The 27,593-nt window shown below is 40.5% G+C and overlaps 1 protein-coding gene across 1 annotated transcript; it reads right to left on the bottom strand.

The window, feature by feature from the left end:
- Nucleotides 1–86: 86 nt before the first annotated feature.
- LRIT1 (leucine rich repeat, Ig-like and transmembrane domains 1) lies at nt 87–26,777 on the bottom strand. Its single transcript, XM_020796846.3, has 4 exons — nt 22,547–26,777; nt 17,033–17,499; nt 4,423–4,728; nt 87–3,860 (listed from the first exon to the last, which is right to left on the bottom strand). Exons 1-4 carry the CDS (start codon nt 22,666–22,668, stop codon nt 2,860–2,862), a joined length of 1,896 nt encoding a protein of 631 aa, XP_020652505.3. The 5' UTR covers nt 22,669–26,777; the 3' UTR covers nt 87–2,859.
- Between the last annotated feature and the right edge of the window lie 816 nt (nt 26,778–27,593).

The following is a 27,593-nucleotide window of genomic DNA, read 5'->3' as shown; positions in this document are numbered from 1 at the left end:
ATCATGGATTTGCTTCAAAAGCATGGGGTGACTTCATACACTGCATGTCAGAACCTAGAGGTCATACACTGCAAATAACATTATCAGGATCCATGTCCTTTTTTTAAAAGACAGAAACATTTTAATGAGAAATGCTACATCATCACGTGTTTTGGCTGTAATCAGTAGCACAGACCTAATTGTTTAAAAGGAATGAGTAAAGAATTACTTTTAAAAAGTAACATGCTAAGCTCACCTTCATTTACCTTAAAAACCATACACTATCACTACATAAAATCTGAAGTACAGAATTTAAGTGAAGGAAGCATCTCTCAGAGGTATTTTCACTCTGGAGCAGAAACCCTTGGAAAACAGTGGATGCTTGTAATTAATTCCTTTCACAAAAACAAGTTATAATTACGTTACATTATTGTTGTTATGTACTGCTGGGTCAGAACTAACTTATAGAAACCCTAAAAGGAGTTTCAAAGTAAGTGTAATGTTTAATGAATGTTTTTACCAGTTCTACCCCACAAGAGAGTTTCCATGGCCAAGCAGGGTTTTGAACCTAGATCTCCTGAGTCTTAGTCTCACTTTATCCACTACATCACATGGAGTATCTCACAATTATGTAACATTATAATTATAGAAAAGTGAGAGGTAACTTCACTACTTTTGAGTGAAAATTTCAGTTACTTTTCTAGTTAAAAAGATGTGGCCTAAGAGGATTATCACATGTTCCAAGTGCTGGCTTGCGGTGTGCCTCATGTTGCCGCCTCGTACTCCACTGTGGGTACGGAGAATAGTCTTTTATTACATAATAGCAGCTTGTAGCACTCGATATCTGGAATAGCAAAGAAAAGGCAACCAATTCCTAAAGGACTCCAATTTTGTAATTGTCAGGAGAGCTGCAGAAGCTTCTGGGACTGACAAGTTTAGGCCAATGTGCCTTCTCCGAGTAGGAGAGGGAGGCAGAGAGATGAGTAAGATGTAGGGGCAACCCATTGTCAACTGGCTCTCTTCAGCAGTTGCGGGGATTTTAAACAAAGCAAAACAAAACAAAACAAAACACAGGCCTTCAATCAGTTTGCTCTGGGAACCATGGATTTTGCTTTCTGAGGGCAGACTAGCTGCTGTTGGAGAAAGTGCTGAGCAGCTTTTGCAATGACAGGAGCAATTGTCAGGATAGCTGAGAAGCACCACTTGCACGTCTTCCTTCCTTTGTAACAGACTCCAGAACAGTAAGACGCACAGTTTACAAAGTCTCTCCTGATTTCCCCCCCCCAGGTCAGAGCAAAAGACTCTGTGAAATCCTGATAGTAATTCCATTTCACTTTATTATTATCAAAAGCCAGTCTCTTTGCATCATCCTAAGCAAAGTTCAACATGCTTCATTTTGTATTTCGTAATTTACTTCAAAAACGGAAATAAACCACAAGATGCTATAATATGCATTCCATATATATATGTATATACATGTATCAAGCACACAGATTTTGTTTTGCTGGAAGGAACAGTTTGAGGGACAATATGTGGTTTTTCCAGAACCACTTCTTCCTTCTTTCTTTCCTTTCTTGATATCCAACTTCTACAAAGTCATTAGGAGCAGGGGAATGGGGGGAAAGGATGAGGTTTCATTTAGGAAATCTCCATGTATATAATTCTCAGATTCTTTAGGGTCCATCATTCTGTGCTAGTCTAGAAGAAATACCCAAGCAAAGTCTGCCTCATGAAGACCAATGTCCCTCCATATTAATCCAGCTTTGTTTGTATACATGTGTGTGTGTATGCTCCTTGGCAGCAGATACCAGAGAGAACAATAGAAGTCCTTTGCTGGTCTTCTGAGCCAACTGGCCATTTCCCCTGATGAAGGACAGAGCTGTGATGGCAACCAACCTGTCCTGCTTCTCTAAACTGGCCTCCTGCCATCAGGTGTGATGAAGGATGTTATTCAATAGTCAACATTCAACTGGCAGGCCAATCAGCTTCTGAATGCAGAAAAGCAGAGAGCATGCCATCTCATCCTTTGCCTCTTGCAGCAAAATGTCCTGAGTAGGTTCTAATAGTCACACCTCGCCTCCTCCCTCTCCCCTGATCTGTATTTTCACAGTGTGGGAAACCTGCTGTTATTTTGTGCCACCAAGTTGCCTCTGACTTATGATGACCAAAATATTCTGTCCTCAACTGTCCTGCTCAGCTTTTAGAAAATCATATTCAGTCTTCCTCTTTTCCTGCTGCCTTCCATGTTTCCCAGCATTATTGTCTTTTCCAAAGAATCCTGCCTTCTCGCGATGTGCCTAAAATAGGACTTCAGTTTCAATATTTTTGCCTCCAGAGATACTCCTTTCAGGCTTGATCTAATCTAGGATCCCCTTGTTTGACTTTCTGGTAGTCCAGGATATTCACCAGCACCACATTTCAAATGAATCAATTTTTTCCCCTGTCAACTTTCTTTACTGTCCAACTTTCACACGCATATATGGTGATTGGTCATATAAGAGTGTGGATGATCTTGGTCTTGATCTCCAGTGACATATCCTTATATTTCATGATCTTTTCTAGTACTCCACCTGGATTGATGATTGAACCAAAGTTGTTTTCTCTTCTTCCCCCCACATTCCCTTGCTCTCCCAAAAAATTAAAACATTCCCATTACAGATTAGTATAAAGCACTGATTTAAAAAAATCCCAGCAAAACTGCACATAGTCTGTCATCAATGAATTATGAACTGGAGAAGTGGGGAGTTCTTTTGCCAAATACGGGAAAGTGAATATTTGTAACAAAAGAGTCTTCAATACCATGCAATGTATGAGTTCATGCTTATGCCAGATAGAGTAGCATAAATCATTAGTTGGGCATCTTAGGTTAGGAGATTAAGATCAGCAAAAGTACTCATTTGGCTGTCCTTCTGCCTTGGGTATTGCTTCTGAGTCCACACTAGACCTTGCTGAGAGCAACCGGTTAGATTCATCTGGTGTATGTCTTGTCAAGTATTCCCCTTCTGTTCCTTTTATTTTGGCCCCCGGAGAGAGGCTTTCAAAGGTGACATACGAGTCCTGAATTTCCTTGGGTTTCCGGGTGAAACACTTTTTGCAACGTCTTTTCAAGGCCCCACAACAGACCACTAACGTCAGAGGGACGGCAATGACACAAGCTACGCTAATGACTACTACGTTGATAAGCTTCTGGGTGCCACCAGCACTAGCAACTTCATCAGTGGAAAAAATGATGCACTGTTCCTTCCGGGGAATCAGTCCTTTGACACAGACACAAACGATATATTTGGTCTTGGGCAGCAGATCATTGATGGTGATCTTGGTCTTACCAGGCTCTACGTTAATTCGACGCATCTCCCTTTCTCCAAAGATCGCATAGAGGACACTGAAGACTGTTGTATTCTTCACTTGGGGAGCCTTCCATGCTAATGTCACACTACTATCTGTGTCTCCTATTACTCTCACCGACCTTACAATACGTTCCGGCTCCTGTTGAGCAGGAGGAGGGCTTGCTAGGAGATTTTTTGGATTGTTGACCATATTTGCAGCCTCATCTTGAAGTTCCAGATTTTTTTCCGTGTTGGCACGAATGGATCTGGCACCCAAGGTGGGGGATGTGGATGTTGTGATAACATATCTGGCCACTAAATTATCATTGTAAGCTGCTGCTTCCATGCCACTTACTTTTCCATTCCACGTGCCTTTCGAATTTGCTGTGGGGTCATCTGTGCTTTCGGAGTCTGTGATGATAAGGGAAATGAAAGCTTCTGTTGCTCCGAGGAAGTTTTTGGCTTTGCATATATATTCTCCAGAATCAAGGTAAGAGACAACAGGTAAGCCTAAAATTGACCAGCTCATTCCATCACTGGAAATTTCTTGATGTACTGAAAGAAAGAAAGCAACAAAGAGGAGTTTCAAGAAAATTGACCAGTTGCGATTCCCATCCACACACACAACTTTTTCAGAAATATTTGATTGAAATAAAAAGGGCCACACTTCTCTACTCAAAAGTTCTTTTTCCCTCTCTTTTTTTATCTGTTGAAAGCAGTAAATCTGTTGAGACTTGTTGAAGAAAACAGTTGTGTTTGTTAGTTTTGCTATTTTACCTCTTCAATTGTAAGTGATGAAACCTTTTCTTCTTTCTCTAACTAATGCCTCAGAGAGAATTGTTGAGACTGTAAGTGCCAGTCTGCTCTGAGGAACCTGAAGCTAATTGAGCTCCGTGAATCCCTGCTCTTCCACTGCACAGCCAGAAGAATTTCAAAACTCTGCAACAAAAAAACTGCCCATTGGGATAAAAACCAGCTGCAGAAACTTCACAGTTTTTCATAGTTAATGAATTTTTAGGCACATGACTGCTTTGTTCTTCAGAAGAGAATCCACTTCTTTCATTCTGCCCAAGGCACTATCACAGCCACCAACCAACACAGGAGGAGAATAACTTACCTGTTCCATTGAGGGGATTTCCATCAGCTCTCCTCCAGCTCAGTTCAGGGACTGGCACCCCAGTGGTCCCACAGCGCAGCAGCACAGTGCTTCCCAGGATGGTCTTAACTTTGGCGACTGACGTGTGCACGACAGGGCTCTGACACTTCCTCAGTTCAACTTGGCTGAAGAAAACTCCTGCCAGACTCCGAGGCGTGAAGCATTTCAGTCTCGGTTCAATGAATGCAATGTTGGGGGACTGGAAATTGAGGAAGTGAACCATTTCATAGAGGCTGCAGTCACATGCCCAGGGATTGTCCTGTAAACCTTGAAAGAGAAGGAATTCAGACTGTGAATCAGCATACCCACAATGGGCTGAAGAAAAAGTGATTACTATAAATACACATGTTTCTTTGAGTGTCCCTCTCCTATTTTTGCTCTCTTTCACACACAATTCACATGCAAGGCCAGAACATGTTACTCAACGATGTTTTGCATACTCTGACACATAAAGCATAATAGCTGAATTGTGCAAGATTTCAGAATGTTGAACTCTCTTCTCTGTGAAGTCCTTTCTCACCAACAGCAGACACTATCATGTTTTCTTAAGCCTTATAGGCTGGCAGTTGTTCTGAGCATTGTTACATGAGCAACAATCCAAGAAACTTCTGACCACTATTATTAGATAGACTGCTCAAGGTTGACTCAGCCTTCCATCCTTCCAAAGTTGGTAAACTGAATACCCATCTCTCTCTTGGGGCTGGGTAATGTCTAGTCAGCATAATTAAATAAATTGTTAACCTCCCAGAGAGTGTATATAAGCTGCACACTTTCTTACTGTTTTGGAGATCAACTAGCAAAACCACTACTTTCATTCTCCATGATGAGGTAAGCAACATGTGGCTTTCCAGATGTTTTTGGTGAAGTCATTTGTCAGCAATCATAGCAGTTGTCCAATAATATCTGAGCCAAAAATGTTCCAGGATCATAATAAAGACTTCAAAAGATTTGCATGCAAATAGATAATGTTTTATTCCCATTTTGATTTAAAAAAAAAAGATTTGGAATGCTCTCTACACACAGTCTTTGCCCTCCATACAGATATGCTGGAATGCAAATCATGTGTACAAAAAAACAATTGCCAGGGCTCCCTACTCCCCGCCCCCATCAAAAGCGAGAGGAACTACCAGGGAGGGAGCCAGATGCCGGTAGCAGCTGGTTTGGAGCATCATAAAAAGAAAACAAGTTGCAACTTAAGTGTTCCATTTATTATTAATTCCAATGAGGGAGGGAAGTGTTTGTGGAATTTGGGGCCTGAAGTGACAATTTTTGGTTCTCTGGTTTGTGTACTATGGATCTTGATTTGTGTAGGGTGAGGTACCATTTGCTGCTACACTTCAGAGAAAGCAAAATACCTTGGGCTGGCTGTCATAGTGGAATGCCCTCCCAAATGTGATTCTACTCCTCCTTTCTAGATGTTAACTTTAGTCTGGTGTACGCAATCATCTTGTTGAAGGCTTGTGCCTTAGGTATATAAAAGTCTTATTAGGTTGGTTGGCCATCTTTGATTCTACTGATTATCCCAAAGAAACTGCAGGACAAGTGGGGTGGGGAGAGAGAATATTGCAGCTTTGTTTCCTGACAATCCAACTGGGAGACATAATCCAGAAAAAAAGACAAAGCAAAATCATGACTTCAACCTGAAATACTATATGTCACTACAATATAGTATGGCCCTATAGTTAACTTTCCTTTCCTTGTCAGTCTTTCGTCAACTCCATGGAGAGCAAGAAAGAAAGAGATCTATAGCCTCTTAGGGAGGTAGTGCAGCTGCAACACCAGCAATTCCTTGCACATCCTCCAGCTATCTTAGAAGAGTGGCAGAGGTGTATCTCTTCCTCAGCATGGGCAAATTAATTTGCCCCTTTAAAAATGGAATTAGTTTGTATTTGCTTCTGCTTCCTATTGAAGCCCTTCCAGCAGCCAGGCCCACCAGATTCAAATTTCTCTTACACAGTTGTTGTTGACTCCTGGAATTCTTCTAGGTCCAACAGGCAATAATTCTGCTAATTTGGTCCCTTTTAGATTCTTCTGCTGTGTTCTGACTTTTCTGGATCTAAGCAGAGTCTCATATGAGATACTGATGTGGTGTAGACTCAGGTGGTGAATGAGTGGCCCTCCATATGCCATGGAATTCCAGCTTCCATCAAACTCAACCAGAATATGCAATCCTCAGGCAACAATCCCAGAGATCAACAAGTTCCTTGTTTCTGGTATGGGCAATACTAAGCAAGACGCCAAGAGAGGCCCAGAAAGAAAGAACAAGAAACCAGGCCTTCTCGGTGGTGGCCCCTCGACTCTGGAACAGCTTGCCGCCAGAGATTCGCCTGGCACCCTCACTGGGTGTTTTCAAGAGCCAATTAAAAACTTGGCTCTTTAGGCAAGCCTTCCCTCCTGCCATTACTTGACTTTTACTTTTCTTGATTTTGCTGTTTATTCCCATCTTGATTATAGTATTATTGTAGATTTTAATTGTTGTTTTAACTGTTTGTGCTCAATATACTGTGAGCTGCCCTGAGTAGACTTCTGTCTAGAAGGGCGGGATAAAAATCCAATAATAAAATAAATAAATAAAATATGACACAATAACACTTGAGTATGAGGGAGCTTCCTATGATGCTAAAGAGGTGTCTCCCCCCCGCACCCTTAAAAAGAGTTGCCTACCCCCTCCATCCACCTATTATTGCATCTGCTGCCGCATGACAAGCTCCTCATAGCTTCAAAAACGAGGTTTGCCATGAAAGGTGCTTATGAGGCCTACCATCTGTTGGGAGATGCTGCATGCACAGATGTGTTCCAACAGTATTTGGTAAGCTTATTTGCCCGGGATTCTCCTAAGAGGCTCTGCACACAGAAAGCTTATAATGTCGCTCAGACAAGCAGAGACTACTAAAAGATCATTCAGAATATGTTTTATTTGTCAGATGCATGTGAGCAGCAGCTGCTCAGCAAAGCAGGAAGAGACAGTGACAGAGGATATAAAGAATGCTGAATTATTCAGCATTTACTTTGCTCCATTCTTTATGGAAGAAACTGTGTTGCGATGGGGTATTTGGAAACACTGGCAAATTCAAGGATGGGGAAGAGCTCTGATCAGGGTAAAAGGGGGATCTGTCAATTTGTCAGTATGCCAATTTGAATACACTCACATCTGCTAAGCCCAAGGACTTTCACAGCAGGCTCCTGAAGGATCCAGCTGGGCAAATTTCAGGAAAGATCCAGACATCTGTTAGCAGGAGTACATCGAGGAAACTAGACTGCTGCCAAATTACTGCAATGTATTGGAGGGACAGGTTTTTTAGTGGGAAAACAGCAGACATAACCCTTTCCTCCACATCAGAGTTTTGTCTATAGCTTCTTCCTTCCAGCCATCTGATGTTGTTAGGTGTATGTTTGTTTCAATGTTGTAAGCACAGCGAGGCTCCCAGTCAAAATAAATTAAAAAAAAAAAACCTTCTGTTTCCAAGGCTCACCATGATAAAGCACAGCCTGCCCTGCTCTTTCCATTAAACAAAAACAAAAACTCTAAAGACTCGTGTTGGAGTCTTTCCACCCTTTACAGCAGAAGTAGGCAAGCAGTTGCTTTCTAGATGCTATTGCAATTCCCATAATCCTTCCTTGTTAGCTATTATCTGTACTGGCTAGGAGAAATCTGAGTTGCAGGCTGACAACATTGGGTGGGTCACAAGTTGCACACCCTTGTGTCACAGCAACATCAGGAATACTTTTGTCTCCCAAGCTTGGTGTCAATGTGTAAGATGAAGTTTTCCTCGCATCTGACAGGGATCCCAGATGAAATCTGCCCCAACCTATGCCTCTGCTTTGTAGGGATGGGAAGAATATGCACTGAATTTCTCATTCTCATTGATGTCAGCTTTCTCAGCATGAAAAGAAACCTCAATAAGAATTTTGAAGCCTACAATATTTTTTTGCCTCCAGCTGTGAGTGAAACAAAGACTTCTCTATAATTTGTGTAGGGTGTCTCTAATAGGCATGGGATTTTTGGTGTCGTTTTGGTTTTTTTCATTACAAGTACCACAATTAATCAGGAATTCCTCTTGCCAGAATTCTGGCACCTGTAGCCTAAATAAATAAATAAATAAAAATATCCAAGTCCACAGAGGGGTGTCAGCACACACGCACACACCTGAGGCCAAGTATGTTTTTGTGTGTGTGTGTGTGCAGCCACTGCAAACAGAGAGCGTCTATGTGACTTGCTGAGTAGTTCCATAGGAACTTCAAAAGGTTTGTGGGAATTGTGGTCTTTTGGCTCATTAGACTCTGCACACGGTGGATCACAAAAAAAAAACACCACACACACACACAATCCTACAAATCTTAACAATAGTTAATAGTTAAAGATGCAAACAACCTATGAAATTCTTCAAATTCTTCATGAAGCAGCACTCATCTTAGTTTTAGGAAACTCACAAAGTTTAAATAATTGTGTGAAAGAGATAACACCTAATTTTGTTTTGTTTTGTTTTTGCACAAAGCATTGTTCTCATCAATGGACAAACTCAATCAAAACTGCCAGGAAATTCCTTGTTACCCTTGCTAAAGAGGAGGAAAATTGTTGACATTCCTTCTTTTTATCAGTAAGGAAAAGATAGGTAAGGATTTACATCCCTGCTGCTTCCTCTTATCCAGGAATGTTAAGAACGAACAACCCATATCTGTCAGATTCCATCTTCATGAACCCCACATCCTTCATAAATGCATTCAGAGTGTTTTGAGTGACTATTTGGTCCTTCCGCATCAATAATATTTCTTCATCACCACCCACATTATTAAATGCTAAGGTTTTAGTAAGTTGTTTCATAGTGCCTAACGGAGATATTATGCTGCCTGAGGCACAATAAGCAAGTGACGCCCTAATCCACTGTAACTATGTGAGGTGTGTAGTCACCAAAAGCATGTGGATTTACTCTAGCACAGGAGTCAGAAAATCTCTTGAGAGTCCCTTCTCATCTCTAGTGATAAAAGTTAGACCAAGCTATTGTATGTTCAATGTGTTCTCAAAGGCTTTCCCAGCCAAGATCCGATGGTTGTTGTGACTTTTTTGGGCTGTTTGGCCATGTTCCAGAACACGGCCGAACAGTCCAAAAAAACCCACAACAACTATTGTATGTTCGTTTGTCTTGAGACAAAGCCTCAGCATCCTGAAGAAAAAAATGCTCATGAAGACCTGCTTCAGCTTAATAGTTGTGCTTATGTAAAATAATAACCAGTATAAATCTGATCGAGACATATATTTGATTATGTAGCTGGGTGGATAGCTCAGTGGTTTAGGTAGCTGGCTGCAGAGCCAGAAGTTGGGAGTTTGATTCCCCACAATGCCTCCTACAAGTAGAGCCAGCCTGTCGGGCCTTGAGTCCCTGAGTGCCCTCAGAGAAGGAAATGGTAAATCATTTCTATGTATTCTATCTAGAAAACTCTGGAAAGGCTCTCCATACATCAGAATTGACTTGATGGCATGCAATTAATCTACAAGACTGGGCTTGGAGTATTTGTGCAACTGGCTAATTGGATAGCTCAGTGGCTTAGGTATTTGAGTGCAGAGTTTGATTCCCTACTATGCCTTCTGGAGAAGAGCCAGCCTATGCAGCCATAGGCAGGCTGCACAGTCTCAGAGCACCCCCCCCCCCAGGAGAAGAGAATGGTAAGCCACTTCTGTGTATTCTCTACTTAGAAAACCCTGGAAGGAGTTGCCATCGGTTGGAATTGATTTGATGGCACACAATTATTATTATGAGAGGTTGGTAATTTACAAATACCTTAATCTGTTCTACATTACAGCGATAGTAGTAACTCCTGAATGAGTTCTTTTCTGCAGTTGGGTTGAATGTCTACCCCACAACATGGCAAAAGCATATGCAAAATACTGACTTAAGGAGAAGTGGCTGGAAAAGAGGGCTGCAGAGGGGGAAAGGCTGGTGGGGGCAGGGGTTAAGCACCCTCTCTCCCACCAATCACATCTCGGCTGAAAATCACCTCCTTGTAGCTTTGCAGTAGTGTGTATATTTCCTAGAACTGGGCCTGCTGCCAAATTTGGGTTTTGCCCGATCCATGGCTGTACAGGAACTCATAAAACATCAGGAAAAAGAGCTATTTTTCTTTTTTAAGGAGGGAGAATATCACAAGGTTACTGATGAACATTTCTGTAAATGGAAATGCTTTGAGGCTATAAAAAGTCACCAGACCTATTAGAAGAACATAAAGTGATGATTAGCAAGCAGGGAAGCTCTGTTCAGACATCATGCCAAAGCAACCTAATTTCCCTCAGAAGACTGTGAATAGAAATTTTACAGTGTGCTATTTTAGATTATAGCCACAAAGTGAGGTTGCAGAAATAAGGTATTTATCCTTTTTCTGGAAATGCTGAAGAATGAAAGAGAGATTCACCTAATTTTACAGCCATTCTTGCTGCTGATAGGCAAGATGGTTTCAGTTTTTTAAAATCTTGTTGTCTATTTTATTGCAGGGTGGGAAATAAATAGCCTGTGGACCGCACGTGGAATGCTTGGGCCTTTTAACATTTTGAAATTCTAAGTTGTCTGCTTGTTTGAGTGTGCTGTGCTGCTAACTCTGGTTTCGATAAATGATTTATCTATGATAGTGTGTAGAGGCTAAGAGACTGATTTATATATTTGGAAGTCCCCAGTTCAGATTTCATCTCTGCCACAAACTCCTTACACCCCAAGTGTAATACAACAACTCCATCTACAGATAAAAATATTGACAGGGTCATTATATTGTACTTTAAGCACATTATAATGATTCAGTTTACACATTTTAAAAGAGAGGATAATACTGCAAAACTTTATATAATTGTTGCAATAACTTGTGAATGCTTATATAATGCTTTGAATGCTTGTTAAGTCTAACAGCACATGAAGAGAACATAACTACTAAGGTTGGGCCTATCACGAAGCAAGAATCAGGAAATTTGCTCCCAGAGAAAGGCATTTTGAAGGACAATTAATAGGCATCAAATTGTCACCGTCTTAGTTTATTCTTATCTTTTGACCACTAAGCTTTTGTCTTGAGCTGCCTCTGAGTTGACTTGTCAACCTAGACTGCTGTGGAACTTTTTATTTGTTCACAGGACTGGTATCAGACATTTTGCCAGCCCAAATGGCTGCACTGTGCAGTCTGCAAATTGAAATCCAAGTTATCTTGCTTTGCTACAAAGAGTGCTGCCTATAACTCTTACTATGAAGCTAGGTACAGTCCATAAATTCACACCTAGCAGATATGAATATGGTATCTATCTATCTATCTATCTATCTATCTATCTATCTATCTATCTATCTATCTATCTATCTATCTATCTATCTATCTATCTATCTATCTATCTATCTATCCATCCATCCATCCATCCATCCATCCATCCATCCATCCATCCATCCATCCATCCATCCATCCATCCATCCATCCATCCATCCATCCATCCATCCATCCATCCATCCAAATTAGTGCCAAGGCATGATATCTTGCTTAGATGATTTTGAAGATGGATTAGACAGAAGTACCGAAGGTAGGAACCTCCCAGTCAACAACACATGCTGGGGATGCAACAGAGAGAGCCAGCAGGATGCAATGGCTAGTGCTGGACTCAGGCATAGGAGACCATGCTCAAGTCACTGGGTAACTTTGGGCCAGTTCCCCTCAGCTTGGTCTTCTTCACAGGCTGTTGTGAGGCTAAATGTGGTGAGAAGTGCCATGTATGCCCTCTTGAGCTCATTGTGTGTGTGCATGTGTGCGCATAGCTGCATCAGGATTGCCCACTAGCAGCTGCTGTTGCCATCCATTTAGTTCCAGTTTCAGCTGGACCCCAATCCCATGCACGCATATACACACAGGGCGAGGCTCATGTGCAGCAGGGCTGAAAATTAGAGGGAACATTGGGCTGGAGAAAAGAAATTCAATAAAAGGAAGTACAAAATATAAATTGAAGGATCACCTCACTAGGAAATATTACTTCTGAAAAATATTTAGAATCAACAGTATAATCTTGTAGGCATGCTATGCTATATAGTTCTACCAGTTTTGCTTTCACTGTCATTGCTAGGGTTCCATCCTATAGAATGCTAGGATGTATAGTTTGGTAAGGGACTTCTCTGCTATAGTTCAAAGGAGGGCATTTGAGCTCCTTTGAAGATAATTTATCTTTCACCAAACTAGAATTCTCAGGATTCCATCAGCCAGAACATGACATGACAGAACTGTTAGAATACTGTAAGTGTGTTAAAGTGGACACTATCACTTTTTAAAAAGGTATCATTTTAGATTGTGGCTACAGGACCCTCATCTGAAAGACTCAACAAGAGATGATACAGTTCAATTTAGCTCTGGTAAGACCCCATTTGTACCATACTGTTTAATCCTGGGATAATTCAGTAAACTCTCTGGGGGAATTATAACAATTCATTGGAGATATTCAAGCTTTTATACTATATTTCTTCTGTACCATCCTAACAGATGAAGAGCCATGCAGAATCAACAGCTAGCTTACATCTGTGTTGTTTTTTTGTGGGGTTTTTTTGTGGTCTAATAGACGTATCACTTTTCCTTGACTTTGGATTGTATACAAAGACCATTCAGTATTTTTTTAAAAAGCTATAAGACAGTATTTGAAAATGCTGGCTGAATTCCAGTTACAGCTCAGCTGGTACTTCCAAACTAACTCAAATCTTGATAGGCAATAGCATATACAATGTACACAGTACATGAAATCAGTGTGTGAAGGGCTAACATGGCCAAAAACCTTTTTAAAAAATCAACATGCATGTAGTCGAGCTCTGTAAATAAATCAGGATATTTACATTTAGAATGTGACTAGTAGCAATAACACCCCATCATGAGTCTGCAAAAAGTGTTCATGGTATTGGATCACTATATGGCACCCAGGTGCTGTTGAGTGTGTACTATGCAAGAGGGTGAACAGTGGAGGTAAATCATCTTAGGCTGGGAGAGGTGGGTGGCTGTTAATAGGCTGGTGGCCCATTGGAAAAAATATATCAGTGCCTTTGTTCTCCCTTCTTTACAAGAAGAAGGAAGAGCCAGGGCAAATGAGACTTTCAGGGGTTAAGGAACAGGACTGAGTTGCTGTGTTAAGAATGATGAGGAGACTGGTCTCAATGATGAGGAACAAAATGGGACGTAGCTGCCTGAGAGAGAGAGCAACAGATGGCATCCGACCAATCTAGGAATGGTAGAAGACTTTGTTTTGGATCATTTTCTGATGAAAGATTTCCAGAGGTCAGAAACTGTGTCATATTCAGATTTTTTAAAAAAATACTTGTTAGTAATAAAAAAAATAATTTAAATGCAAACCAGATAGTGGACAGATTCATCCATCCAGAACCAAAGATATTTAGCCATATTTGTAATGAAGCTAGGGTTGCCATTTCTTTCTCTCTTTTTTTTTCCCTGAGAAGCTCCTCATATTTAACACATAAATAGCTGACAGGTACAACACAAAAATAGTTATCTAAAAATTAGTTATCTAAAAATTATTTATCTAAAAATAACTCTCTATCCATTAAACTAGGTCAGGGAGATGGCGAAATTTTCATTTCCATTTGTTCCAGAAGACTTCATTAATATTTACTAATTACATATTTGAGAGAGACAGAATCTAATGCTTTTAAAATGTATAGCCAAGAATATGTGGACCTGGTGTATTTTTCTATCCCTGTCACATTCCCATGTGCAGACACACACTGAGAGAGACAAAAACAGAGAGACACATTCCCATAGAACCTGCCACTTTGGCAGTTGTGGAGGTTTGCCCTTTGGACAAAAAAAAGTGTTTGGCAGTTCCCAGCTCCACCTCATTCAGCGTGCAACCACTCAGAGGCAGCACTTAAAGGAGGTGGGGCAGAGAAGCTGGAGTACTGCCTCTGAGTGGATGCTCACTGGAGGAGGTGGGCCTGGGAACCACCTAACATCTGTTTGTCCAAAAGACAAACTGCTAAGAACCACTGAAGCAGTGGTTTTGTGCCCATCTCTAGTATATACAGTGGTGCCTCGCTTAACGGCAATAATCCGTTCCAGGAAAATCGCTGTTAAGTGAAAACGTTGTAAAGTGAAAATAAAAAGCCCATTGAAATGCATTGAAAACCATTCAATGCGTTCCAATGGGCTAAAAACTCACCGTCCAGCGAAACCGGCGATCAGCTGTTAAAAAACCCTTGTTTTGCGAAGCAGGGAACTGATCATTGCAAAGCGAAAATACCCTCTTTAGTCCATCATTTTGCGATTGCAAAAACGTCATCGTGAAGCGGATTTGTCGTAATGTGGGGTAATCATAAAGGGGGGCATGACTGTAATATCCAAAGTCAATCACACAACATCAAAAAAGTAATATTTAATTAAGAGTTGAATAGAAAACAACAGCAATTTGAAGATAAATTAAGGAACTAGAAAAATAAACCACTGCATGGACAAGATCTGAAAAATAATGATGGAAAACATGAGAATAACTTGGGCATGACTAAAACTGGGGAATACCAGGAAAAAAAAACCAAAGGCTTGATCTGTGCTGCACAACAACAAGCAATCCAGTCTAATGTCATGAAATCTAAAATTCAAGAAATTAGTATAAACAGAAAATTCCAACTCTGCCAAGAAAAAAAATATGAAACTGTCACATCTCATGTGTGAATGTTCAAAGATTGCACAGACTATAAAGCTAGACATGTTGAGTTACAAAATTAATACACTGGTCACAATGAAGAATATATTTGCCAGCATCCAAGAATCCATGAGAACAATAGAGGAGATGTCAGAAAACAACCAAGTTAAAATCTTGGGGGACATTTGGATTTAAATGCAAACCTTAGGCATAATACACCAAACATAACAGTAATAGAACAAAAAAGAATCTGGATAACAGACATTGCAATTACAGGGGATGCCAGAGTAAAAGATAACGAACTGGAAAAATTAACAAAAAAACCTGGCAATAGAAATGTGTGGATGAAACACATTTCAGTATTCCCCATATTCATTGGGGCACTGGGAACTTTATAAAATATTACAATCAGTTGCAATCTCTAAAATAATACCATCAGAGCTGCAAAAAACAGCAATATTAGGAACAGCATACAGTTTTTTAACTGACACATGTTTTCGGTTAAAACCTGTATGTTATATAATACTAATATTATAATACAGTACTGTATTATATCTTGAATCTGTATCTTGTATTTTTAAATAATAATACTAAATCTTAGCAATTCTTTTACTCCCTATCTATAAAAATATGATTTAAAAAATCAATTTGCTGACTTTCATGACACCCCAGTTACGTTCCTGAAGCAGCTACCTAACTCTCCCTAATAGTAGGTCCACTTCAGAAATGAAGATTTTTCTTCCTTGCAGTGTGAATGTAGAGACTAGAGATGGGCATGATCCTGGTTCATCAGATCATGCCAGATCATCATTGTGACACCATAGGTGCTGCACATTCCCTTTCCCCATCCCCCCGGCCAGATTCCCACACTCACAAGGTAGCACATATTCCTCTCCTACTCCTCTTCAGATGTTTGACTATTCATGGCAAGAGCACCGATTTCCCTTCTCCACCTCTTCCAGCAACTGGCCACTCAAACGCTCAACAGCAGCACTCCCTGACCCATCCCCTCATGTGAATGGGCAGCTGCTGGAGGAGGCAGAGAAAGGAAGCCCAAGCTCCTGCTGCAACTGGTCAGATATTCTAAGAGGAAGAGGAGTGTGCGCGTGAGTGGGGGAATCTGGCTAGGGGGGCGGGCAAAATAGATTTGTGGCACCTGTGGTATTGCAATGATCATCCAAAACAATCCAACAACCCATGATCATGTCCATCTCTACTGGAGAATGAAATTTTGAAGGAAGAACTTAATATAAGGGTTTGTGGAGTTTTGTTTTGTTTCTTGCATTATATCTTCAGAAAATACATACAGGGAAAATGAACTGAAGAGGATGTGACTGGGGGATTGAAGAGGAAATGAATGTTTGTGATCAGGCTTTTAACTAACACAGGGCAGCTGGATCTTTGACCTAGGAAGCTGAAATATAAAAGGCATCCAAATTTGCTACTGCAAGAGTGTGAACCTGCCCATTGAATTTTGGGACTTCATCCCACCTACCCAAAGCATTTATACCACGTCCAAGCACTCCAACCCTGGAATACACAACCAGCAGGCTCAACATGAGAATCAACACAAGAGTTCTAAGTCCAAGAAATAACTTTTGGAAAGTCAGAGGAGTGTGAGTAAAAGCCTTTAATTATCAGTGGGACTGGTCACTGGCCCCTTTCCACCTGGGAATAAGCACATTCTTTCCAAGAGGGACTGGCAGTGTCTAAATTTATGATGCTATCAGTTCCCATCACTTCATTTGGGGTTTCTTCCTTTAGCTCCCCTCTGTTGATGCCTGATGATACCCTGTCCCTCCTCCACCCCCATAGGGCTCCCAACCACAGAGAGGCAATGCACCTCCTCACGCAAGCCACAGATTTCTTGTACACACACCCCACAGGACACCTATTTATGCCCCTCATTTTCATAATTGAACATCTTACCCAAGATGATCTTCGAATTGTCATTGGGGAAGTACGGAACCGCCTGGAGGTTCGACCAGACCGCAATAAGTTCTTGAGGAAGTGTCACCAATTTATTGCTTGAGAGATCGAGGTAAGTGATGTTCCGGATGTACTGAGCTGCTTCTGCTGGTATAGAGGCCAGTTCGTTGTTGTGCAAGTCCAGCAACCGTAGCTGGGGCATGCTCAGCAAGGCATCCCAGGGGAAGGAGGTGAGAACATTTCCGTCCAATCTCAACTCTTGCAAACGGCGAAGGCCCCTAAAGTTAGTGATGCTGAGACTTGCCAAAGAGTTGTAGGGCATCCAGAGGAATTCCAGGTTGCGGAGTGCATGGAAGGACTCCCCAGGGACTCTTCGAATGGCTGTCTTTTCTATTCGGAGTTTAAAGGAATCCCCTGGGAAGTTCACAGGCGCCAGGGTCATTTCTGGGTCATTGCACAAAACTGTTCTGTTGAAATAAATAGTAGGTTGAAATTATTCTCTTTCACACAGAATAGGGCTTACTGAGTATGCAGCATAAAATGAGTCAGCAGTAATTTGTTGGTCCATCTATGATCATCAAGGCTATCTCCAAATGACTGAGGCTCTTCAAGACTTTCCCCATCTTGCAATCAAAGATTGTTTGACCAAAAGTACCAGAAACACATCATCGCAGACTCTAGTCAATTTTAGATAGTGGCAAGACTCTGACATGCTTAGGTGGGCAGGTCACGCTCGCATAAACGTGGCAACCACCTAAAAAATAATTCTAACCAGCAACAACAAGACTGTCCACCAGAGACACTAATACAAGAACCAGACCTTGGGGCAAACCCAAATGCCAGCCCTGCCCACGTATTTACACGGGAAACACAATCAAAGGACCAAACAAGATAATTTACAATATCAGGCGTTCATACACTTGCTCATCCTCTGCCCACGTCATCTTCTGTTAGCAACCCACTGTATTTTATATAGGACAACGAGGCCAAACTCTACCTAAGTGAGTAAATGGGCACAAAACCAGAAATAGAAATACCAAAAAAAAAAAAACACACACAAAAAACTGTAGGCAAACACTTCAGTGTATATTCTTTCTTTGATTTCAGAGTCACACTCCTTGAACAGATAAGTTTCAGGGACTGTTTCCAAAGGAAGTCTATTGAGCCAGAATACGTCAGGAAGTTTAGCACATCTTGTCTAGGTTTTAACAAAGACAATGGTTTCCTGTGTCATTATATATACAGTACTAATCTAATAATCCAAACCTTCATCACTCAGTCAGTCCCTAATCACCACCACTGTGATGGAATTAATCACTTCCTATTGTCTATTAAAGACCTAGTTTTAAACTGTCAGCAAGGAGAACTATTGGTGGCTTAGAAGTTAGAACTGATACATATGGTGTTTAACATTCAGGGAATGCTTTCCCCATAAATACCTAAGCAACAGAAATCCTTTGAAATTGCAGAAGATTCTGGGCCTGTTCAAGGGAAGCAATAGGAAATATGTGTTCTTCCAAATATTGCTGAACTGCAAGTCCCATGATCTCTCATGTGACCTAAAGCTGTAAAGAGTTGCAATTCTGTAACATCTGGCGAGTCACATGTTCTTCACTCCTGTTGCATAGTCCACACTCATTCTTTTCCAGGCCTTGTTTTATAATGTATTCAACAAGTCTTTGCAGCTGCACAGGATATGATGGTAGTGGTAAGTAAGCAGTAGAGGTCTGCTGTTTTTGGACCATGGCTCCCCGAATTTGCAACCCTGCACAACCAATGGCTAAAATAATTTTCCCACTTCTGGCTTGGTCAACACAAGAAAAAGAGAAGCAGGAGATATGAACTTTAGCAGCTGCACCGACATAAGACTGACAAGAAAAGAGAAACCGAAGTGGGGGGGGGGAGGCAATAAAAAGATAGAATCTAGAGTCCTAAAGTGAACCACTCAAAATCCATACAGCAATGTATTCATATTTTTTTGCACAATTCTAGTAGTATAACTCTTGAGAGTTATACTACTAGAATACTCTTGGCTCTTGAGAGTCGCCTGGACTGCAAGGAGAACAAACCTATCAATTCTGAAGGAAATCAACCCTGAGTGCTCACTGGAAGGACAGATCCTGAAGCTGAGGCTCCAATACTTTGGCCATCCCATGAGAAGAGAATACTCAACTGAAAAAGACCTTGATGTTGGGAAAGTGTGAAGGCAAGAGGAAAAGGGGACGACAGAGGATGAGATGGATGGACAGTGTCATTGAAGCAAGCAACATTAATTTGACCCAACTTGGGGAGGCAGTGGAAGACAGGAGGGCCTGGCGTGCTCCGGTCCATGGGGCCATGAAGAGTCGGACACTACTTAACAAGTAGTATAAGCCATTATGTTATTAAAAAGAGGATGAAAGGGGGGAAAATTGAAAGAAGGCAAGAACCTATGCTCTGCCAACTGAGTGGCTCCTACAGCGCAGTGACCTCACTCAGAGAGCCTGGGCTTCCTTATACAGGTGTGAAGCTGCCATTCTTTTTTGTAAGGTGCTTTTGATTCCTTTGGCTACACTTTTAATCACAAGATGTCTTTTTATGTCACCATTTTAAATCCCACAAATACAGGGTTTAACTAGAAGGATCGCTGGAGTTGCCACTCTACTCCATGAGATTCTGTTCCACCCTCGGATTGCCTCAGAAATTACAAATAGCCCTGATTCAGTCTGTATTTAGATGTTTGTCCAGAACAGTACACCTTTCTAATAAAAATGCAGAAGACAATGCCAAAGGCATGTTTCCCTTGCCACTGGCATAAAACCTGAAAAATATCTGTCCAGTGTTTCTAAAAATCATTCATTACCCCCAATGTAATATATGCGCCACTACAGTTACATTGCTTACCATCCAAAATAGTGAAAGATAACATAGAATTTCTTTCTGGCAAATTAAATGGAAATCAGAAATCAGCCAATCATTGTTTAAGCTCACACATACACAGAGAAAGAACTATTTATATAAATAACTGCTTATTTTTAATAAAATTGTAAGTTTGCACTGAAGTGAGGAAGGAACTACATAGTAAACAAACATTAACACTAACACTATTAACTATTTCCAGGCCTGATCCACTGCTCTTGCAGGGTTGATAAGACCAACATCAGGAACTTTCACTGCACGTCTTGGCAGTGGGACAAGTGGGACTCAGCCCCATTGCTATGGGGAAGAAATCAAGGGCAGGAAGGAGATCACAGGGACCATGGAGCTAAGAAAATCCCATTACACAGCAAGGAAATTGGAAATCCTATAGAGTGGTACTGATGTCAAAATCGAAGCATCTCTCTGCTGAAGAACTATAGGGCAAAGTAAGCTCCGCCTCCCTGTGAAAAAAAGGAGGATTCCCATGCTCTGTGGTCTTCTATTTTATACTGAGTCATTTCTTGATAGGACTCATATGTGGTTCTTTAAATAATCAGCATGTATAAAATCTCTTTGTGTAAGTTATGTAATTAATGAAGGGTTCAAAATATCTTCATCCAGTCTTTCTAAGATCCCCTGATTCCTGAAACTGGCTCCCAGTATCCTGCCATTCCAAGAATGCCAGGATCCAAGAGCCAGGATCCAGTACAGGGGCTTCTTAATTAGATCAAAACAGAATGGATTCTCAAACACTGAAGTCACTTGGGACAGGAATCAAGCTGAGTCCATCCTAATAATCTTCCTGATGCTCCTTTTTTACTTCCTCTGTTATTAGTGAATTCTTGAAATTCTTCCCTAGTGGAAAAATTAAATGCCACAAAATACATTTTGCCTGTGGCCTAAGTGATTCCCTAGGGCAGCTTTTGCTAACCTCTGAATGTATTGGATTCCAATCTCTACTATCCATGCCTTCTGAGGATGATGGGACCTGGAGTCTAGCACAGCTGGAGAGCAGTGGGTTGGAGAAGAATGACTTTGGATTTCACATATAAACTCACAGCATTGGAGGGACTTGTTCTTACTTTTTGCACTGAGATGTGACTAAAAATTACCTGTGTCAAGTATGTATCCATCCTCATCATAAAAGTCTTTAGAGAAAGAGGAAGACATTTGGAATGTTTAGAATGTATTTACCTTACTTGACTACATCTTACCTTCATTCTACCACGTTAAACTCCCTTAATGATTTTCCTTTATAGGTATATGAGAAATAATAAAACCTACATGGCGAAGACTTATTTCTGCTTTTGTTCCTATAACAACAAGCATTGTTCCTTAGTCTGTAAGGAACAATGAGATCCTCATGGCAACTAGATATATCCTTACTTTTGTTCCTAAAACAGAGTTAAAGAACAATTTAAATAATGTGCTGGCATTTTTGCAAGAGCACATTCAAATATAACACAACATCTCTCTATTACAGCATACAGTGCTATTATCATAACTGAGTGAATTGCCAAAGATCCACATGAGATACTAAAATTGAAGTTCTATCATTTTGGTCAGCTTTATCATTATACTAAAAATCTGCTGTGCATATCACACACATATATGTTTGTAGTATACCTATGTCTGTCTATAACAGATGTGAGCTATGAGCAAGGAAGTCAGAGGGTCAGTCATGAATTGACTCTCCAGGCAGACTCAGGCAAACCATTTTATCTCAGGCTAAGTATTTCATCTGCAGTGTGGAGATAAGGATCATGAGCACTCATATAGGCTCATTGAAAGGATATTGGGAATCATGGAAATTAAACATTTTAATGTGACAATAAAGGCATTTACAGGGACAAGAGCTAGGTGTTACATATAGTCATTTATTTTATACTCTTTTCATAATAGTTTCCAAAGATAGTGTGGTTTAAAAACTGTTCTTACCTATGTAGATCAACCAAGAACCTCAAATTCTACACATCTGTCTGACTGTCCCTGAAGACAGTTTCCTCACTTAAGGGTTCATTTTGTATATTTGTAAAAAGCTTGCACACATTTTGAATCAACATCTTTAGCCATAAACTGCATGCATGCCCTTGAGAAGATGAAACACTCTGTTGCTGCTCTTAATTTATCATACTCTATTGAAAACTGTTATTCAAGACTTGTAGTAAGAAAGATATTGAATCTCAATAAAAGATGTATTATAGATGTTTCTTTTTTTAAAAAAGAGTTCATAATAATTTTTAGTATGAATATATTTCAACATAGCTTTAAAAATTTTATTCCTTTGCATACATTCTTCAACAGTTCAGTTTTAGAGCACCTCCTTTCTTTAACATTGTACTCATATTAATTATATTGCTTCTGCCTTTGTGTATAGAAGATCATCAAATGCCATCTCTGAAATCAGATTACAGTGTGCTCTGTAGCTAATCCTACAGAACATGAAGCCTTAATACAAAGTGATTGGGAAAACAACATTTGCAAGTAAGACTGATAGAACCGCTCATGTCTACTTGGGATTTCTGCTTAGGCAGCATTCCAGATTTGAAAGTCCTCCACAAAACTAATCTTTAAACCCACAGCATAATTGCGTGGAAAAAACAGTTGCAAACTTACCTTGCTTTTGTTCCTTCACTGATACTGTGGAATGAACAGCTACATTGGGAAGGGCAAGAACAGAGGCCCACCGGCAGCCCCACAAAACCTAGGCAACAAACCAAGCTCACTGTAACCCACATTGCTACCTGGGCACAAGAATGGCACCAGGATTCTAGACAAACTGAAAGATGGTTTTCTGTATTGTTTCATCCATGGGACCGGTCACATCTTGTTAACTCGCCTTCGTTTTCTGTCACGCAGTGATCTTCCAGCCCGCGCTGAAGCCATCAGATAAAAACGGATAGGCAGGGGATTAAGGATGGGGTTATTTTCATGTAGGTGCTTATTGCTTCCTGGAATCACAGACAGAGGCATTTTTTTTCTCCCCTCTGCGAGCAGCTTCAAACTATTGGTTTTACAGAAGACCAGTTTCTACTATTGGAACAAAAATTATTCTATATTTTTCATATGTTCACCATGAACAATATTTTAATTATTTTTTCCCAGGAATTCAACTGTCATGAGTGATATTTTAAAATGTCAAATGATTCACAATGATGCACGACTGGAACTATATGATGGGTTGTAACCGTTAAAACGGTTCATTTTAAAAGTTGAACATGTAATTGCGACATGCTTACATTGTAATAATATTGTTCTACTGTGAAACATTTATCTTTTTTTCTTTAACTGAAGCTTAATATGAGGGAGACAAAATGTCTGTGGCAGAAATAACATGGTTTGAATCTTGTTCTAAAGCAGGAAGATTTAGAAACTATTCAAATAGATGACTGGCTGAGATATGAGCTGTGATCTTTGAGCCAGAAAATTTCTCTTTCCAGTCTTGTCCAATAGACAAAATTCCTACAGCTATGGAGGAAAGAAAAGAAATAATGGATGATACATCACCACCAAAACTCTACTGACTTATTTTGACACACAGAGAGAAAGATGTGAGTTTGTGTGTGAAGGGGGTCATTTTGTCCCCTCACCTTTTTTTTATGTACCTCCATTGATTTCAAAGGAGGGCAGATTATTTACACCAGCTCTAGGCTGGTATAGTTACTGAACTGTACTGTGGTAGCATTATTTATTTATTTATTTATTTATTTATTTATTTATTTATTTATTTATTTATTTATTTATTTATTTATTCATTTATTCATTTATTCATTCATTCATTCATACACACACACACACACACACACACACACACACACACACACACACACACACACACACACACACACACACACACACACACACACACACCCCATCTGGCTGCCAAGGCCATTCTGGCTGGTTTACACATTAAACAAATATAACATCAGACAGAAATTGAAAAGTAAACGTATAAAATCGAAATTAAACACATATACATCGACAAATTTGACTGAAAATAATTAAAATGCTATGGAAACAAGGTGGCAGGACATAATATAAATGTTATAACAACCCCTGTATTAGGATGAGATTAGCATTCTCATAATTCCAATTACTTTTCAAAGATAACTTAAGGGAGAGTGTCTTACAATACTGAGATCTGGAGATTACTGAGGACTTTCTAATGTATCTATGACAAAATCATTGCATCATAATTACATGACCTTATTGTGACATTGCATTTCAAGCCAGAAAACCAGGTTTCAGAATTCATCACAGTAACCATCACAGCATCATTCAGCATCATTCAGCATCATTGTTAAAGGCATTACTATGAGATAAGTTACTTGATTTTGAACATCTCTGAGGCGGAATGTTGTGGGATGTTAAAATGAGTACCTCAACATCAAGTAGTCTGAGCAGAGTTGAAGACATACAACCCTCGACTTACAAACGGCCCTAATTACAAACATTTCGACTTATGAACCGCTTTGATAGGAAAATATGGACTTGACTTGCAAACTTGGATTTGAGTTACAAACTTTAAAAAAAGTGCGGGGAAAGCAGAGAAAGCAGGAAATTTGAACTTTCAGTTAGCGAAGAGGCTGCTTGTCTGCTTTCTCGCTCGTCCAGCGGTTAGAGAGTGCGAAGAGAGACCTGGGACTTCCTGGAACTGCCTGGTATTGTCATTTTTAAATGTAAAATTTAGTTTAAAAGGTGTTTTGTTTGGGTTAAATGGTGCTTGGCTAAAAGGGAGCTCAGTTTGAGTTAAAACTTGCTTGGATAAAAACGTGCTTGGTTGCTTCAAAAGCTGCTTCTTTTGATTTAAAAGGTACATGGTTGAAAAGGTGCCTGTTTTGGTGTAAAAGGTGCTTGATTTTAAAAGTGGTCTTTTTAAACTGTTCATTTGTTCCCTCTGTGGTTTCCTGCCTTTTTTTAACCTACGCCATCTTAGGTTTAAAAAAAGAAAAAATCTGCCCCTAGTGGTAGTAATGGATTAAATGGCTTTGCATTAGTTCCTATGGGAACTAATGCTTCGACTTACAAACCGCCCCTCGACCTAAGAACCAAAAACAGCCGGAACGGATTAATTGGTTTTCGGTGCATTCCTATGGGAAATGCTGATTCGACTACGAAATATTCGACTTACAAACTTCCTTACGGAACGGATTAAGTTCATAAGTCGAGGGTTGACCATACTGGTTTCATGAGAGTTATGTAGCTAACCCTATTAATCTGCCCTTTCCTGGCCAAATATTAGCAAACATTAGCATCTCTTTTCACACCTGCAAATAATCTGTTGATTGTGGTTGGGGAGGCAGTCCAACAAGAAATGTGAATTTGAATTATGAAATATGGAACAAGCTGAAGATGCAGTCCCATAAAATAACATATTAAAGTATTCGAAAAGGTGAGGTTTTAAGTCCTCAGGGCTCTTCCTCAGGCAGGGCATTGCACTTTTTAAGTGGCATGCATGCTGGATCCTACACACAAGCTGCCCTGTTGATGTTAATCAGTTGATTTGCTAATGAACTGAATGTTTTAAAATGAGCTTCCTCAGGTATAGACACCTCACCTGAGGAAGGGAAGCAATCCAATGTCATGCTGAATTGGCTTTCTGTTCAAATTTCATTCATAAATAAGGATAGGATGGTGTTTCCGTTCAGTTCATTTTAAATAAGAATTACTTTAAAATGGGAATTTTCTTCATATATGGGATGGAAAGAGTTTGGAGTTTAGAACATTTATATGCAGAATAAATTGAGCCTGGTTTTCATGTATTCAGGCCCAGGACTTTGAGTGCTGAGGTCTTCATAATTTGTATCCCTGTGTATTCATCCATGTTTGTGGTGTTGAATTAGGTTTACGACCTCCTTTTTCTGAGAAGTTGCTTCTCATGTACACATGATAAGGTACAGCATGGTGTTCTCCAGCTACGTGAAAGATTCAAGCTGGGATAAAATAAGTTTTCTTTCAGTTTATTTTTGAAGAGTTTATCAGAATTAAAAAGCTTTATGCTCGGGACAGGGAGAACTTGGGGTTTTAACAATATAAATGGGAGACAATAAAACTGACAAATGTTCTCATTCTTGGTCACAGAGAGACACTAAGAGCTGGACAGTTATTGCTGGCCAGAGAACGCATTTTGATAGATGTACACAAGAGACTGAGACAAAAGCCCACATATAGGTCTCTAGCTACACCCTGGATTATCTTCTTCAAATGCTAAGACAAAACTGTCTAATGGAAGGTAGTATCAGAATTCCTTCTGCTCCATGAAGTGTTCTTTATTGTTTATTCTAATGGGGGTCTGCAAATGGGGTTTGCCCCACCCAGGAAACCTAATTTTATTTATTATTTTAATATGTATAGGCACAGTGTGATGGGTGCTATATGCACACGTTATGCAAACATACGCAGCTCTCCAGACCAGAAAAAGTCATGTAGCTACTGTGGTTTGTTTTCCTTGACAAATATAGTCCTCTTCAAAAGGCTGATTTTGCTGGTCAGGGAAAATAAAACACCTTGTTAAGTAGCATACACAACATATGAGGCAGAGATATTTTCAAGGCATTTCAGATGCACTGGCTCAATAATCCTTACAAGAATCCTGTAAGGTAGGACTGTATTTTTATCTTTGTGCTACTCGAAGAGAGGTGACTGGGCCCAAGAAAATGGGTGTACTTAAAGCTACTGGATTTCTACAGTTTCAATCTCTTAAGCAGTGCACTATTTTCTGAGAAATCTTCTGAGTAGTTTCTGTTGATGCTTTCTTCTAAATTGTTACAGACTGTCAGCTTCCACCTCCTAGAACAGCAATGGCAAACCTATGCCACAGCTGGCATGCAGAGCCCTCTCTGCGGGCACATAATCCATAAGATCGCTACTCCTCCCCCTGCAGCCAAACCTCAGGAGGCGGCTGCAGCTGTGGTGCTAGCACTTCGATAGGTGGTGGGTCAGGATCTGGAACAGCTGGCGCTGGCAGCGGATCCAGAGTGGGATCTCGAGGTACCTCCATTCCCAGGATTCCCCCTTCCGCCGCCACTTCTGGTTCCACCGCTGCCGCAGCCTGCTGCCCGCTGTTTTGTTTTGTTTTCCGTTTGGGCACTTGGGCCCAAAAAGTTTCGCCACCACAGTCCTAGAAAATACCAAGCCAAATTCCTCCTTCAATTTCCAACCTGTGAAGAAGGTGGAGAATTTGGGGTGCACCTCCATGCCACCCCTTCTAGAACTCTTTTCTCTTGGTCTGTCTTCTCCTCCACCCAACAGTATAATTTGACAGTGATGGGGAGCACATGGCTGCACTTTTATTCAACGTCTACTGAGCTGGGAAGGGCCAGAGGAAAACCTTCTGGAAGTTTTTCTGATAAGTTTCTTTTTGACACCTCCTTCAGAAGAGGCATGCAGTTCTACTCTCTGCCTGGAAAATATTGGCTAAAATGCCTCCCTCGAATCTCCAACAATTAGGGTGGATATTTTGAGATGCTACATTTGCTTATGCCTAGGTTTCTTCTACTAATGGGCTCTTTCAACTCACAGAGTCAAGGAAGGGCCCCCTGAAGAAAACACTCTGGGTCTGTAAACAGGCCTGAGAGCATAGCTTTGGTTACCAGAATCCTTAGCAAAATCCTGATGCCCCACCCCTCCATAGAGTTGATCTCTGTTTCAGGACCAGCTCAAA

Source organism: Pogona vitticeps, chromosome 3, assembly GCF_051106095.1.
Source record: "Pogona vitticeps strain Pit_001003342236 chromosome 3, PviZW2.1, whole genome shotgun sequence".
In the NCBI taxonomy this organism is placed as follows: Eukaryota; Metazoa; Chordata; class Lepidosauria; order Squamata; family Agamidae; genus Pogona; species Pogona vitticeps.
The sequence above is the reverse complement of the archived record's forward strand: the minus strand, read 5'-3'. Positions and strand labels throughout refer to the sequence as shown.